The following is a 17530-nucleotide window of genomic DNA, read 5'->3' as shown; positions in this document are numbered from 1 at the left end:
GTGCAATCAGTCATTATGGTGGGTATTTTGGCGTCAGTGTTTACAATGTCTAGATCATTTTAACTCATTCTGATAAAACAAGATGACCTATGTTACTACAGTTTACATCTCAGGTTAATACTTTCACCAAAATTTGCCTTTTGTGTTGGTGTTTTTTTTTTCAAAAGTATGTTATCATATTTTTTCTCTTTTTTTAGATAATTTACAACCCTTTTGATAGCAACTTTACAAAATCTTACTTAAATCAAAACTAAACGTAATCGCACAGTTTTTTGTTTTTTTTTTATAATGCCAGCCAAATTGTACATTCTGTAGGCAAAAATTCAATAATAGGATCAATAAATATGACATGACATTTTTTTTGCAATTTCTGCCCTTTTGAAACTAAATAATACCATCATCAAGTACATCATTGAAAAGCCTTTTTAGGCGCTTTCCAAAAATGCAAAAATTAAGATGGTGGCCATAAGAATTTACAAAGTTATCATCCATATCTCAGAAACCAATAGCAATAGATTTTTTCTAATTAGGTCATTGTGTTCTAGGTAAAAAAGTGCTTTAATAATATCTTAGTTTCAAAACTCTCTTTGGCTTTGTTAAAGAGTGTTTAAAATGCAGCCTCTGACGTTTCCCAATTGAAATTGGAAACCGAAAATAGGTTTCACATAAAATTCTCTAAAACTTTCCCCATTTAACCGACTCTGTAGTTCTTTCGGTTACCGAGATCCCAATGCATGTAGAACCCATTTGGGACACACTGTATACACTTCATGTCTCCAAATAGGCAAAATACTTAAAATACTTAGTATTAATAATTAACACAGTACAACCCTATGAAAAAACTAAAATGCATATCAAAACAGCTGTTTTGATCAGTTTGGGATGTTGACACCAACCAGTATACAGGGTATTTACCTCAACCCTTGGTGGTTGGTGGTATACCGTATACCCAACACCAGGCTACAGAAGAAATTCCTTGAATACTCAGTAACAAAAAAGATTTATAACTGACCCACCCTCAGTTCATTTCATATTACATGTCTTCCAGATCAATCACAAAGAAGCAATAAACACCATAAACAGTTGTAAACCTATCAAAATACACAACCTTTTTCCTGAACTTCACCAGACTACCTGAGATCGATGAAAACCGTAGCAACTGGTGAAAATACGACCCCCACCAATATAAAGTAATTAAAAAAGTCACTTACCTATACGATTATAGTCTTTAGATACAAAAAATTCGCAAAGATATCACTTCAATTACACAAAATTCATCAAAAACGCACGTCGATTTCGCAAAGCGACGCCATTTTATTATCAGAAAATTCTATTTTTGACATTTCTACCAACCATCGGAACGCACGATGCGCGAGCATCCCGCGTAAAAGCACGAGGAGAAAGGCGGCGCCACAGTCGTTTGACATTTTACAGCCCAACAATAAAAAAGTTTATTTTTCAAACACCTTTTCGTTTTAATTTATTAGTTTTAACAGAAAATAAGTAAAATAATAAATATTTTATTACTGAATTGCACGTACTATTTTTCAAAACAAGGAAAAAACTAAAGAATTATTGTGACATTCTGACACTGTTTACTTCTGACAGTTGACGTTAGAAAAAGAACCTAACACCTAACCTCAAATTTTCTAACAGTCACTACAAAAGAAATATTTGTTGTTTTCTTCTGGTTTATTGTTGATTTTAAAGTACTAATTTCACTATGCCGAAAGTGCGTCGCAGTAAAAAAGCCCCACCAGAAGGATGGGAACTGATCGAACCCACCCTAGACGAACTGGAACAAAAAATGCGTGAAGGTATGTACACACAATTGCACACCACCTAAGAAACTAATCATTGCTGATTTCAGCTGAAACGGAGTCCCATGAAGGAAAACGCAAAAACGAGTCACTATGGCCCATATTCAAAATTCACCACCAAAAATCCCGGTACATTTATGATCTGTTCTACAGACGCAAAGCAATTTCTCGAGAACTGTACGAGTACTGTTTGAATGAAAACATTGCAGACAAAAACCTCATAGCTAAGTGGAAAAAACAAGGATATGAAAACTTGTGTTGCTTGAGATGCATTCAAACTAGAGACACAAATTTTGGTACTAATTGCATATGTCGAGTACCAAAAGGAAAGTTGGAAGAAGTAAGTTTTAAAACAATTTAGTTTTACTGTGTAAATCAATGTTTGTTTCAGGGCAGGATAGTCGAATGTGTACATTGTGGATGTCGCGGATGCTCAGGATAGTTCTATACATTTAAAATTAGGTATTTAGTATGTAAAGACTTTGTGTTGTATGTAAGAGTTTTATTTTCTACTTGACTGGATTAAATTAATATAATGATATAAATAAATACAAGTTGGGAACTAGAAGTAGTGTTTATTAATTTGCCATAAAACAGTATACAAAGATTCCTAGAGTAAAACAAGAAAGTAACAAATAGGTAACAATAACATGTGAGTAAAACAGCTTAAAATGGTACTTTCGAGGTAAAAAACAAGTGTTTATTAAAAAATAAAGGGTAAGCTTTGTCATCAGTACTAACTTCAATACATTTATTTTACTGAAATTGTTTTGTTTTTTTTGGCCAGGTAAAACCAATAATTTTAACAATAATATAGGTATAGATTTATTAACAGAGACAGTATCTGAAAGAACTTTTTCTAGAATTACCCAAAAATTCTAGGAGTAAATATTTTGATTGTATTGACAGTACTGAAAAATTATTTTTGAATAAACACATTGATTGGGTGAGTCAAGCTTTAAGCAATCCACAAAAATCACAAAACTTTAGGAACTAATTAGAATTTGCTTAAAGCTTAAATCAGCGGCGTCTGAGTATAAAAACGATTAAAAACAGTAAAACTTAAAATAATAACACAGCAGTAAAATTAAACCCAAAAAAAAAGGTTATATGAGAGGTATGAGTATTATGTGACATTTTGAGTATAATAGTAAATCCAAAATCAATGGTGCATTAGAATGTTATTTTGCTTTGTAAAAAAAATATTTCTTGAAACTTGCTAAGCCACGGAATGTTAAAAGTTAAATATAGCAGCGAAGTATAAGGCCTAAGTTTTACAACCCTGATTTCTCTAAAACGTAACGTTTTATTATCTCTTTTTTTTAATAACGCCTAGCTAAATATACTATTGAAATATTTTCAATTCCTCCTAAACGGCAATTTTGCTTTTATTATAGTTTATTGTGTAAAACAAAGCTGGAGTTGTATTGAGTGTCTGTACGGAGATCGATAATAAAATTAAATTGGTAATTACACTTGAATTGTTTTTTGATAATAGTGTTGCGTTGAACACTTGAGTTTTTTGAACTAAGAGTGGATGATTGGACTCTTTTATTATTTTCATATTAAACTATAGGCCGTAAATGCTCTTTTTCAGAATACTTTACAAGCTCGGCAATTTGTTTCATCGAACACTCATAAAAGTAAAATGTCCAGGAGTATTATTATTAAAATAGAATCAAATTGCGCAAGAGTGTGTAGATTTTTAATAACCATTGTTGTGGTAGGTTACACTAGCTTGACTTTATAGTCATTACTACCCATATGTATAGTGTAAAAACGACATACTTCAATCACCGTTTGATTATTATCAATGCAACACCCTATATATTTTGAATCAATTGAATTGACGTTTTTCTTCCGTTTTCAATAATTGACCTTTGGTTTAGTCGTTTTTTTAATTTCTCGAAAATTATGAAAATTGAAACAAAGGCTCAAAATGTTTAAATAGAAAAGTATGAAGAATGTAATAGAAAAATAATGGAATAGAATATTTGAAAATCAATGAATGTCAATGTAATCTGAAAACGGGTTTTCCAAAAGGTCCGACCTAATTAAAAAAAACCAATTGCTGTTCCTTGCTGCGTTTCTGAAAATTCCAACAGAAATTCAACGTGTTTCTTTGGTGAAAACAAAGCATAAAATCATTGTTTTTAACAGTTTGCCAAAGTAAATCATACTAATAATCGGATTGTTTATTTGAATTGAGCGTGACTAGATTTCCAAAAATTTTCGAAATCTAAAAAGATTAGTAAACAGAACTTGTCAGCACCTGTCAGGTATATACAGGTATGGAAATTTCAAAACTGTGATCGGAAGAGGAAGTCATTATAAATCAATGCTCAAACAAAGATGAAAAGTAACTTTGTAACATGTGTGAGTCTGCCAAAACGAATGTGACGTCATTTGACGGTCACATGACACTTTATAATAAAGCCGTTTAGTTCCAACTGGCCGAGGCTCACTTACAGGAAATTGAAAGATACTGTTCGTAACCGAAAGTAAATTAAAAAATTAATAACTAAAAACTAAGAATAGACGAAGAAAAATGGAGTTCACAATACAATCACAAAAAGGTAGGGGGAGGTAGGTGCAAAAGGATGTGCTAGTGGACAATAGGATTTAGGGGGAAAGCCAGAGAACGAGCGACAAAATATTATCCTCTCTAAACATCAGGTACTTCCGGAATCTTCTTTGCACGGACTCAAGAGTTTGAATGTGGGAGTTGTATATAGGGGGCCACACTATTGAACCGTAATCCAATTTTGATCTTACATAGGAGTTATACAGCACTTTGATAGTAGACTGGTTAGCAAAATGTTTGCAGTTTCTTAAAACAAAGCCCAGACTTTTAGAGGCGCTGGCAGCCACCTGTTCGATGTGAGGAACAAAAGCATTTAGCATTGAAGACCACTCCCACGTCCTTTACAGTGGAAAGTCTGTCAAGAGTTGATTCGCATAATGTATAATTAAATTGTAGAATAAAACCTATTTCGTGAGTAAGAGACATTTCGAGATGTTGAGGTTTAGCCGGTTAGCCAAGCACCACTGACTGAGAAGGGATATGCTGTCCTGCAAGAGGGCGCAATCGGCCGAAGTATCGATGCGATTAAATATTTTTATGTCGTCGGCTAGTGTACTGCAGTTGAGTGCTGAAATTAGATCGCTTATGAAAAGGTTAAACAGTAAGGGGCCCAAATTAGAACCCTGAGGTACGCCAGAAGTAGGAATAAACATGTCCGATCTAAAGCCCTAACACTCAACGAACCAAGAGGTAAGAATTCAACAACGAAATTGTCGGAGAAACTTTCTGGAGTAATAGGGGGTGTGGTCAATCTGGTCAAACGCCTTGCTAAAGTGGGTGTAAGCAACCTGGCTTGCATTGTTAATGGCGTCACAGACGTTTCTTTATCAGAAAGACTGATTAATAAGAGGTGACTAAATTGTCCAATTACATCATATTTGTTTCGGCAGTCTGGCACATAGTTTACTGCCATCTTTGCCCAGCCCACGGATTTGTAATGAAACTCTCTTCCCACCACTCAATGATCCAACGATTGAAAATATACAGAGTGCATGTAGTTTGTACAGAATTCTAACTGATCCTCTTGGGGTAAAACATGATGGTTTAACTTAATTAGTCAATACCATTTAGGTTAAACTATCCCTTTTTAATCAAAGAAACATGTAGTAGTATTTTGTACAGCCGCCCTGTATAAGTTAAGTATTTTAAAATCCAACACGTTTTGTTGAAATAAATTATTGTCTAAAAACGCAATACGGCACCAATATAACCTACCACAACTCTCATTAACACTCATATTTAATAATACTCAGTAAATTTTGATTTGGCCTGATTAATAAGTTATTAACTAAAAGTAAAAAAAACGAATTTCTGCACCTCCTTTCACTTTTTAAGAGGTAGATTTTAATGGGCGTATTAAACAGTCATATAATCTATTAATAAATATGGCCAAATCCGTTGTACTTTTTCTAGTATTCGACGTGAATACAATATTCAGTCGTCAACAGCTATACAATCACTATGAACATCAGCTACAAGCAGACGGATGAACACATTTTCAGTAAAATGTTTACAGATTAACGTATATACCGGGCTCTGCGTTAGCGAATTATCCACTTTGCGTGTGGTGGGTGAGTAAAAACCTTAATTTATTAGTTTTCTTTTGAACAGCAAAGGTGGTAGAACAATGATAATTTCTTTTGTTTTTCGCATTATAATATCAAGCGGAAACGGAATTTTAAGTTACTTAACAACTGACTAGTCTCACCGTTCTTGGGGTATCCTCGTGCCTCGAAGAATTTTGCTGCTCTATAAAGTTGTAAAAAAACATTAAAAAACTTGTTTGTTTTGCTTTATATAGTGTAGTAGTATAATTACAGTCGATTTCAACTAATTCGGGGTCGAGGAGTTCAAAAAATGTTATGTTAGATTTGGAAAACCACTTACCTGATATTGTTGTTCGTTGTCAATCATTCCAATGACAGCGACGATTTGATACTGTTTGGCTTTCATGGCGGCCTCGCTTTTTCGCAACAATCTAAGCGCGCTGGCCGAACTGTTAGTGTCTCCTAATTCAGCCATTTGCGGCGGAGTATGGCTTGGATCGAGAACTAGAAGACCTAAATTGCCGTCTCGGTGAACTTCAATGCCCATAATCGTGCGACTATGACCTTTGGGTGAAATTACAAATCATTCACTTAATTTTGCGTTACAAACGTTTCAACTGACTTCTTGACCACCGAAAAATCAAAATTATAACAATAGAACTGCACAAAATAAAAACCAAATCAAAAATTTAAATTTAATTGGAAAAAATTCGAGAAAAGTGTGGAATCACAAGTAAAAAAAATAGAAAAGTAACGACGTGACTGCCAGAAGTCCTGGGACGAACAGTACTTTTTTATGTATAATTTTTTATACCAAACAAATCCACAAAACACAGAATATAATTATTACCTTGATGTTGAAGGTACAGAGGTGGCGTAAATTCACCACCCACGCTGTTCTCAAAATAGTTTAAAACCCATTTGAAAAGGTCCGGATGAGTACCGCCTGGACCGGTAGGTCTGTGAAAGTCCACCAGTTGGCAACGAATTCGCAGATACGACAATAAAGTGACCACTTCAGTAGCTCCGATCCATTTCCTTGTATTGACTAGTTTGCAACCCAGTTGTTCTGAACCCTACAGTAAATAAATAGCTCATGATAGTTAATAAAAATTGATTACTAACTCATATAAAACCCGGTTATTTAATGGTGCTGTTTAAACAAGTTTTTCATTTGTAATTTTATTTGCTAATGCATAGTCTTAAAAGTTCTTAAAGAGTACTACTTTGAAAACTATCTAATCTATATTTCTCGTTTGATTAATTGATGAGAACCTTTGCCGTGTAAATTTGAAGTTTGAAGAAATGGATAAAAAAAAAATCTACACTAAATTAAAACACTTACCTGAATATCAAAACCTTGAGACCACGCTTGCTCAATGAGACTCTGCAGACGTGAAATGCTCGGCACCGAGCTCCTCGGCGGTTTTTCTTTCTGCCACAACCGATATAGCCTCTCATTGTACCCGGTATGTGTCAACAAACTCGAAATAATCATTTGAATGTTCCTGTAGCCGCAACCCCATCCTCGATCCCCGTAAGACGACGCGTAATGATCCACACAAGTACAAAGTAGAGTGCGTGCAATATTCGGGGCGTTTATACTCATGGCTCTCACTCTCGGCACCTAATTGTGATATAGCCACAGTAAAAAACTGTCAATTTTGTATCAGCAAGAATATGGTTAGCTTACGATGCTTCGAGTCACTGAATTGCCATCGTCCACTCCAGTACTTTCGGCCGCTTTGAGATTTAGTTGCCTCTCGTAGTAATCAGCCACGCTCATTTCCCCAGCGTAGACTGCTCGTTGCATGTTAGTCACAGATTGTTCGCGAAAATTTCCCTATTAAAATTCACTTTAAATTATCAAACTTACAACTATTGCAAGAGGGTCGTTATTCGATATTTCCATAAAACTCGTATCTTGTTGACCAAATGTAGTGATTCTCGCCGTTATGAATAATAAAAACGGTTTTAAGTCTTATCTTTTAACTTGCTCAATCTCTTATCCCGCTTTTTCCCGCCTTCGCCTATTTACAATGAAGAAAATTTTAATTTACAGAGAATCAAAAAGGGGGAAAGTGAAGAAAATGTGGCACTTCAAGCTCAAGAAAGACTAAGCAGGTCGTCTAATCAGGGACAAAGAGAAAAAAAATTGTGGTAAACCTGGTCACTTTGCCAAATTTTGTAAAACTAGAACAGGATGTCGAATTTGTAAAAAAACAATCACAAAGAAGAGGCTTGTTATTTCCGGACAAGCGTAAACTCAGGGCAGTCAGGCCAAAATTCAAAACCAAGACACAATCAAAGGAAAGAAGAAAGCAAGGTAGCATTTTTAACACACTTTGGAGATTCAGAAGCAATTCATTGTAATGAAGATCAATTGATAGTTTCCTGGGAATTGATGTCACAATTGGGAAATCGTTTATTGCTCTTGATCAAAAGCAGTATACAGTAGAACTGATACGAAGATTTAACAGGGATAATTCTAAACCAACAACTGCTCCAGTTATTCACAGTTTCCAAACGAAATTGCACCACATACAGTTGAAAATGTTTTATATTCCCGTTTCGTGAACCTATAGGAGGACTGGATGGAAAATGGAAAATTCTTCCAGACGACGTTAAAAATGTAAAGCAGATTTTTCGATATATAATAAATTCTGCTAATATGGGAGTGCATTATCAGCTAGATGAAAACAAAGATGAGAGTTATTATCATTGGGAAGCATACTGGGACTCAGATTTTGCAGGTGATGTCGAGACAAGAAAGAGCACAACTGTGTTTTCTTCTGAGGTGGACCCGTTGCCTGGTGTTCGAGAAAGTAACGGATAATGACATTATCAAGCAGGGAGGCAGAATATGTAGCAGCTGCTGAGTGTGTAAAAGTACTTTTATATTTAAAAACTTTAATTGAACAATTAGTCAATGTTGATGTAACAATAACTTTAAATGTGGACAACCAAAGTGCTAAACTCTCATGAAAAATGGTCAATTCAATAAAAGAAGCAAGCACATTATGATCTTAGATACCAGTTTTTAAATGAAAAGGTAGGAAGGCATTTTGAAAGTTAAATACTGTCCTAGGAATGAACAATTAGCTGATGTTTTGACTAAATCATTGGAAAGTTTGCAAATACGTTAGTTCATAAACTTTAATGTGTTTGAACTTTGAACTGTGTTTAAAATTGTTTAGTTTTAGTACTTAGTTTGGAATGAATGTAAATGTAGTTTTATAGAAAACGTACAATTAGAAGGTGTTAAGAAAATGAATATAATTTTATGTTTTCTTAGTTTACATACATTCAACTTGTATTTATGTTAAAAGTTAGTTCAACCTGTATGTATTCAAAATATCAGAATGGTGTTGGTATTGTTGGTTTTTTAGATAAACAGTCCTTGTCAATAAAATTATTTAATTAGTTGCAGAATTTTCCTGATTTTCTTTATTATAATCAAACATACTTTACTATTAGATTGAGGTGTACTCAGATACATCATCATCATCAAATCATTTTTTAAGTCCGATTATTAGTTAGTAAAAAATATCGACTTGCAAAGTAAAGATATTAGGACCAAAGTGCATACCTGATTGTCCATACCATATTGAGCTCTAAGCATTTCAAAGTCCCGCCTCTCCCTTTCTTGTACAGCTGCCCGGTCACTAGGTTGAGGTGACATAGCAAGAAAGTGCGAATCCACATGCTGTTGAACCTCGCTCTAACCAAATTTCCCATTTAATAGAACCATTTTAAACAAACATCATTGTTGACCTACATCATTTTCTCCCGCTAATGCTAATCCGCATACTGGACAGGAATAAACGACAGGGCTGGCAGGAGATAAAACATCCTTATGCTCGATATTAACATGGAGTTCTAGGTCGGGTGCTGAAGTAAACGATTTTACGCACAAAGGACACGAAAAATTCTCGACGGTCGTTCCAGTTCCTAACGATGGTGATGTTAAGTCGAAATGTTTCCTAATTACGTTAAATACGTTTTAATACTGCAAAAAAGTTTAAACTACAATGTACCTATTGACGTGCTCCTGGAGATCGTTAGGATTATTGCTAGTATAACTGCACATTGGACATTGAAAGGCTGGTGATGCGGCTTTTAGTTTTAGTGCCAAATTTGACCTCAAAGGCGAACCATGTCCGTGACTAGAATTTGGATGAGAAACTGCTCCACCACCATTCACCTTTAACAATAAAAACCTTTTTGCCAACTAAAGAAGGAATATCGATTGAACTCACTTTTGGATTAAGGTTAATATTAGAGTAACTTTGTTTGTTGTCTAGCATTTCTTCGTTTTGGACTTTATTTGAGTAAGTGGCTGGATTGTTCCAACTCAAGCTACTTTCTCCATTGAAACCGTTGTACTCACTACTGCAATAACAATATGTTGTCTTAATAATATCTATTCAATAATAATATTGTTAATACTACATATTGACTATTGAATTACACTCATACAGACAATACAGATTGTTGTTGTTTTTTTATCAATATGAACAAGTCCAAAAGAAATGAGAAACTTGAATAGCTTCTTGTTTCCTCAATAACATGATTTTGTTGCTGTATGGCTGTATGGCATGATTTTGTTGCTATGTTGAGTGAAAATTTGTGTTATTGATCCAGTATTACATACAGAACACTTGCAAAAGGTTTACTTTTAGGTTGGTCTTATAGATGACAGCAGCATTACTGCTGCTTATTTACAATGCTAACTAGATCTAAATCTGTTTTTTTAGTAAAAGCTTCAAATATGTTCAAAAAGCAATCTTGCAGCTCATGAGGTTGTCTTAATTTTGTTTGTCCATTATTTTTACATTTATTTTGTAAATTTAAATATCCAACCAATGAAAACACCATGTTCTGCACCCTAGATTTCTGGTATGGTAGGTATTGGCACCTGCCACCTGCCAACTTAAATAAACGATTTCTACTAAATAATGGACATTTGTAAGCAGTAGAGTGTGTAGTAAATTTGAAGCATGTACTTTATATATTGTAAGTATAAGCAAATGATTGTTTTTTTGAATAATAAGCTAAAAAACATACCTCCCAGTCCAGGCAGGTTCTTAACACTCTTTTGTAAGTTTAGGAAAATGGTACTTCAAGTCTGCTCATCACAGAATGATAAATTAGGGTGGGGCTTTTTTAAATGATTTGTCATTTAACTACCCTTCCCTTTTATGAATATAAACATAACAGTCCCTATCCTAAGATTCCTATGATGTCTTAAATTATTCTGAATGTGGCTCAAAACCTACTAAATCTGTATCTACTTTTATTATTTATTATGAATAAAAAACCATCATAATCCATTAAATGATGTAGCACCAAAACACAACTTTTACCTGTTTTTATTGGTTCTTATTTGGTAAACTCAACAGAAACCATTCAGAATCTATTATACCTCAATAAATTAAGCAGAAAACTTAAACTGCTGAATTTGATAATTTTAACAAATAGTTCACACCATTACAAGATGCCTTTAATTCAAATCACAAAAATAGAACAGAATTGATTCCAGCTTACAGTATACAATTTTACTATGGCAAAAATTAATGTAAAATATGAAATGATGTAATAAAAAGATAAAAAGTGACAAAAAATTTTGCCTTCAAATCATTTACTCAACAGAACTAAACAAAAATAGCACAGTACATGTCTTTCAAATTTCAATACTGGCAGTACTCAATACTAAATACTTGGCAAAATTCAAATAAACCAAATCAGCTTCAGTTTATGACTATAAAAAAAATCACCATTCATCTTGCAATGGTATACAAAACAACCCATTTATTTTTACCAGTGCAGAGTAAACTTTTAACCAAATTACATTCTTATAAAAAATCCAAAATCACTTTGTATTAATTGACCTGTCTCAGTTCAGACACCTACTAATGTAGAGCTCGAATCAGATGAGAAAAGGCCACCGCATCATCAATGACGCAGTTTTTAAAACTATTTCTTTCTCCTTCTACAGTTGCCGTCGCATTAGATATAATCAGAGGCGTCCTATTAAAATATTCCCGAAAATATATTGTTAAGCGGTCAAAAAGCCACTTGGCAACGTAGTACGGTTTTTACTTGGACACAATTAAAACAGATGCGGCAGCGGCCAGGTACATTTGGACCTTTTTATATGCTTTTACTAGCCGGCACTCTAAACGGTGTTGCCAAGTTTAAAAAAATGTAGTGGCGGACAGGGAGACTTAGGGGGTTAGGTTAGGTTCCGTTTTAGTCTGGTGTTTTGGTTGTATTGTTGATGGTCGCAGTTGAAGTTCACATAGTGTTATGAATAAAAAACGTTATTTTGTCAAAATGTCTTTCAAAAAGGTTGGAAAGAAAGGTGTTATCATATACAGCCAAGGCCGTGAAATCGTCAGTAACGTCTTACAATTTATGAAGAAAGAAGCAGAAGGAGTTTCCATTCCTTTGAAAAACTTGTTGTCTTTTATTTTCTTTATTAAAAACGACGAAAATGTTTCATTTTACTGATAAAATAATAGCACGCCACTGACTGGCTGCAACAACTTGGAAAGTAACGAGAGCAGCAATATTTAAAGCGAGACGTACAGAGATCGTGACATCATCGTTTGATGACGCCTGTGGCCTTTTCTTAGCTGATTCGAGCTCTAACTAAATTAGGACACTCATAACCTATATTAAGCATAATAAAAAAAAATAATTACCCTGGACTGATGTCGTCAATAAAACTAAAATTCTGGTCTGATTCCGGTGTTAAAAAATCCAAATGAGCTTGGTTCACATGTATAATGAGCTCGGCTGGGTTGGTGGTAGTTAACTCACAGAAAGGACATACTCCACAACCCTCTACATGGGCTGTATGAGTGTGGATTCGAAACTCCTCCTCGCTTAATTCGTCTAGTCCGCAGATCTCGCAACAGTAATTAAAATCAGGGATGTTACTTGCCATCTTTGTGATTGGGGCCTTTTGAAATCCCTAATCAACCCTCCAGTAACTTTGTTCATAGACAGAATCAACTTGACCTTCCAGGCATTTTTAAAGATTTTAAATGAATGTTAATTTCTCACATTATAATAAATTTGTATTTGAAAAATAATGGTGTTTTGTATTGAAATTAGAAAAGTGGATTAATAGGGGATTATTATTGTAATTTTGACAGTTCTATTCATTCATTAATTCAATAGTCAATTTATGAAAGAGGGGTGAAACTGTATGATGTAGCCTTGTCTAGCACATAGAAGTCAACTGAGATAGACATATATATTCGTTGAATGACGTTTAACATTTCAGATGACCTATTTAATGCGTTTGTATGTGCGGTTGCATAACAAAAGAGTTGTAATTTTTTTTATTTGATTGTGCCAATCATCCATCCAATCAAAATATTTTTGGATTTTTAGGTTATGGTTGTTTTCAATTTTGCTTTCGTTTGCGCTCGGTTTTGCGTTTGAATTGTATCAAAACATAAAATGACCTTTCCTCACCTTTAGGCGATAAGCAGCAGCTAGTTAACCTTCGGAGTTAAATAACGTTACCGCCCAGAAGTTTCAGTAGGAAAAAATGGGCGAGAAAGAAGTAAAAAGGGTCCCCAACTATGTAAAATTTGCGTTTGGAGGCAGTGCTGGGTAGTTACAGAAAAATTCCATAAGAAAAGAGCTTTTCTGTGATGTGTTTTTGAATTTCAGTATGTTAGCAACATGTTTTGTACAACCACTGGATCTGCTAAAAAATCGAATGCAACTCAGTGGACAAGGTGGAGGCGCTAAAGAGCACAAGACTAGTTTTCATTTGCTTAAATCAATTGTTAGAAATGAAGGTTTGTTCACATTGTATACTGGACTTTCGGCTGGTTTGATGCGACAAGCCACATACACTACAACAAGATTGGGTATATACACTTGGTTGTTTGAAACATTTTCCAAGGATGGTGTCGCCCCTAACTTTGTTACCAAAGCTGCTTTGGGCATGGCTGCAGGAGTATGCGGGGCATTTGTAGGTGAGTCAAGTTTTCTTTTCTATCAAATTTGTTGTGTCAATTTCATTAGCCTTGTAACCTAAAAAGAAAAATAGTTAATATTATACAGTGAGCCCCAAATGTACTGCAAATAATTTTTTAAAAATCAGGTGTTTATTTTTTGAAAAATTTTTAGTTAGGAATTTTAGGAACCAATTTTTATTTCTACAGGGTGACCCGAAAAAAGTTAAGATACCAAAGCCAACTTTTTTAAATAAAAACCTAAAACCTCTCTTTTTTGTAATTTTGTTGAGTTGTCTACAAAATTCTAATAATTTTTTATGTAGCATACCCTTACACTTATTTTCAATGGTTTTCGATAAAATGGCCTCTGGAAATCGTGTAGAAAACCCTTCTTTTCCATTCTAAGAATTGTGTAAAATAGTAATTTCCATTCACCATTACACCCCATTTTCTGGAAAACCATTCAAGATAACTATAGGATATGTTACATAAAAAATGATTAGAATTTTATAGAGAACTAAAAAAAATTACAAAAAAAGGGGTTACTATTTAAAACAGTTGGCCTTGATATCGTAACTTTTTTTTGGGTCAACCTGTATAAATGAAAAATTGTTTTCCAAAATGGGCAACTAAAAACAAAAATCGATGGGTCCAATTATTATATGCAGTACATTTGCTGCTCACTGTGTAATTTTGCTATCAGACAAGCCAGAGCAAACAAGGAATTATTGGATTAATCTCTTTCATGTAGCCTACTAATCCCAATTGAATGTACTCAGTGTGTATGTTAAATGCTGAAACTGGTATTTACCTGCACAAGTGTTCACATAAATATAACATGATTGTAGTGTACATGCTGTAACCAGTTTTACAATGATTACAGTTAAATACTTTGTAATGAGTACAACAATTGAACAAAAAGATAAAAACTCTCAGTTCTGATTAGTGATTATCTCTCAGTTATTTTTAAAATTTAATTATTAAAAAACCTCTTCAGATTAGTAGTTGAGTGGTTCCTGGAGGAGGAAAACAAATGATCAAATAAATGTGAAAGAGAAGGAGGGTAAAAATACAGGGTGTTTTGACAGGAAAACCCTATTTCCTGGATAGATAGGAAAAAGCTAGTATTTCGAGCAATCTTGTCAGTTTGCGGCGCTAGAGGGCGTTTTTCAAATTTCGCCCATTTTGAAAACTCTTCACAACTTTTTTGTTTATTAAAATATGAAACTGAAACAAAAACATTCTTAAGACACTTTTTTGATGTGATTCCAGTGGCGTGCTTGGTTTTTTGCTAATATATTCCGTTTTCTCAAAAATGTACCTACCTATCTTTATTATTTTAAATGGAAATGACATTTAATTTAATTGGCTATAACTTTAATAAAATTTCCATTTTATGCCGTTTACTACAATGCAAGTATGTCTATAGTTAATCTTAAGAATAACTGAGATATTACACTTTTCTGTTTTTATTCAGGTTGGCTTTGACTCAGGTTTTGACATTAGCTGTCAAAAGTGACGTTTATTTATTTCTTTTTTCTATGACAACACTTGAATGCTGAAAATTACTGTATTTTTAACTTTGAAGTCAAAGTTTCAATTTTCTTTTCTTTACTTTATTTTTAATTATTTTCTACCATTAATTTAAAAATTAGTTCTCTAGTCGTTAGTTACTTTAATGTGTGTGAAAATCGAGGTAAAAATACTTAAAAAGTAATAAGTTATATTCGATTATGAGTTCCATTTAAAATTGAAAGTTATGTCAATTATTGAGAAAACGGAAGGAAGCAGCAAAATACTAAGCCCGCCACTGGAATCGCGTTGAAAAAGTGCCTTAAAAATGTTTTTGTTTCAGTTTCATATTTTAATAAACAAAAAAGTTGTGAAGAGTTTTCAAAATAGGCGAAATTCGAAAAACGCTCTCTAGCGACGCAAACTGACAAGATATCGAAATACGGTTTTTGCAATTCCGGACACCCTGTATATCTTAGGAGAAAGATGTGTTGTCATATCAGTTGTCAATTTAGAAATGCAAGAAATAATTATTTACCTAACAAGTGCGGAAAGTGGTACTTTCCCGCAGGAGACTAAGCAAAGCGTACCTCTTTGTATGTGATAGTTTCATCTCTCTGTTGAATGAGTTTTATAAGTGACCTGACTATAAGCCATGCTATGAAGTATCATAACTGTCAAATTTAACATCTTAAACTCCAGGGAGTTACAACTAACAATTTGGGGCGTGATTCACTAAAGAGACGCGACTATTAATATAACAAGGCAGAGTTAGTTAGTAAACATTGTCAAAGATATATTTTTAAGAAAATGGTACAGTAAAAACCATATTTGAGTTTTGGTCACCAATTGTCAAACATTCACAGGTACTCCAGCTGAGGTAGCTCTAATTCGTATGACAGCAGATGGTAGACTGCCACTAAACGAACAGAGAAACTACAAAAACGTTTTTGATGCACTTTTTAGAATATACAGGGAAGAAGGTACAGTCACATTGTCTTGTTGCATCAACGGGTTCATAACGTTAATAATTGGTTCTTCAAAGGTATTGTGACTTTATGGAGGGGTGCGGTGCCCACTATGGGTAGGGCAATGGTCGTAAATGCGGCCCAATTAGCCAGTTACTCACAAGCTAAACAGTATTTAGCAAATACTGGCTATTTCCATGAGGGAATATTCTTACATTTTCTAGCTTCGATGATATCGGGCTTAGTGACTACTGCAGCCAGTATGCCTGTTGATATTGCGAAAACTAGGTAAGTCATTTATTTTCTATAAAAAACAAAAACCTTACATCTGATTGAAGGATACAAAATATGAAAACCATCGACGGTAAACCGGAATTCAAAGGACCACTAGACGTTCTAGGAAAAATCCTCAAAAACGAGGGAGTGTTTGCCCTGTGGAAGGGCTTCTTCCCCTACTACTTCCGTTTAGGGCCTCACACTGTGCTAACATTTATTTTCTTGGAACAAATGAATGGTGCCTATAACAAATATGTATTAAAACAAGAAAGCAAGGCCAGTTTATAATACGCGCCAAAACAAAAAGCTTTTGTCCTGTATTTGTTTTATGGCTAGCAAAAATGCTGAGAAAGTAGATTTTTAGCTTCAAGGATGTGACAAGTGTAATTGAAAACATTTTTAGATAAGACATTCTTTCATTAGAAAAACAAAGTTATTTTTAACTAGTGCTTTTTTAAATATAGCTCAATCAAGTTATTAGAACAGTTTGAACTTGCTATTAACTGATAAATACTCGGGGAACGACACTTTGTCTATGAATATAATTGCATATACAACATTGTCATTTTTACTTTCTATTGGTTAAATTTTTAAAAATGTATTCTGATGGACAAAGCTTCTTGATGATTGTCCATATCTAGGCGTGTATTTATAATTTTTCTTTACTGTGATGGTCATTATTTTAGATACCCAAATTTAATTCCTGTATTTTTTGTTATGATATTAATATATACCCACTATATTTTTGCTGTTTACTTGAGTTTTAATCAAACCATTTCCCGCAACGCTAAATGAGTCTATAGCTGGGCATCGTAAATAACCACAAATGTTAACTAAAGAA

General features: G+C 34.0%; 4 protein-coding genes and 1 long non-coding RNA gene across 11 annotated transcripts in view; 3 read left to right on the top strand and 2 right to left on the bottom strand.

Annotated features, from left to right (window-relative positions):
• gw (trinucleotide repeat containing adaptor protein gawky) overlaps positions 1-1372 on the bottom strand; it is a 59831-nt gene extending 58459 nt beyond the window's left edge. For all 7 annotated transcript variants that reach the window (XR_014181390.1, XR_014181389.1, XM_081995787.1 and 4 more), the window contains exon 1: positions 1212-1372. The gene's annotated coding sequence lies outside the window, so the exon portion shown is untranslated. The remainder of the gene's footprint in view (positions 1-1211) is intronic.
• Positions 1373-1595: 223 nt separating this feature from the next.
• Positions 1596-2388, top strand: l(1)10Bb (BUD31-like protein). The gene is made up of 3 exons (XM_081995901.1): positions 1596-1817; positions 1871-2160; positions 2212-2388. The coding sequence occupies exons 1-3, from the start codon at positions 1724-1726 to the stop codon at positions 2260-2262; spliced, it is 435 nt and encodes a 144-aa protein (XP_081852027.1). The 5' UTR covers positions 1596-1723; the 3' UTR covers positions 2263-2388.
• LOC145740334 (zinc finger-containing ubiquitin peptidase 1-like) lies at positions 2376-13228 on the bottom strand. Its single transcript, XM_081995839.1, has 10 exons — positions 12659-13228; positions 10211-10343; positions 9989-10155; positions 9730-9934; positions 9541-9672; positions 7645-7794; positions 7297-7578; positions 6802-7027; positions 6292-6515; positions 2376-6153 (listed from the first exon to the last, which is right to left on the bottom strand). Exons 1-10 carry the CDS (start codon positions 12901-12903, stop codon positions 6109-6111), a joined length of 1809 nt encoding a protein of 602 aa, XP_081851965.1. The 5' UTR covers positions 12904-13228; the 3' UTR covers positions 2376-6108.
• Positions 5850-9374, top strand: LOC145740377 (uncharacterized). The gene is made up of 2 exons (XR_014181404.1): positions 5850-5975; positions 8014-9374. It is a non-coding gene; the product is annotated as an uncharacterized LOC145740377 (long non-coding RNA).
• A 139-nt stretch (positions 13229-13367) lies between the features above and the next one.
• Positions 13368-17442, top strand: LOC145740348 (mitochondrial 2-oxoglutarate/malate carrier protein-like). Its single transcript, XM_081995886.1, has 5 exons — positions 13368-13580; positions 13641-13951; positions 16312-16428; positions 16491-16701; positions 16752-17442. The coding sequence occupies exons 1-5, from the start codon at positions 13516-13518 to the stop codon at positions 16975-16977; spliced, it is 930 nt and encodes a 309-aa protein (XP_081852012.1). The 5' UTR covers positions 13368-13515; the 3' UTR covers positions 16978-17442.
• The last annotated feature ends 88 nt before the right edge of the window (positions 17443-17530 follow it).

Source organism: Ips typographus, linkage group LG1 (genome assembly GCF_016097725.1).
Source record: "Ips typographus isolate SLU linkage group LG1, UJ_Ityp_2.0, whole genome shotgun sequence".
Taxonomy (NCBI): domain Eukaryota; kingdom Metazoa; phylum Arthropoda; class Insecta; order Coleoptera; family Curculionidae; genus Ips; species Ips typographus.
Note: the sequence above shows the minus strand (reverse complement) of the source record. Positions and strands in the feature narration are given on the sequence as shown.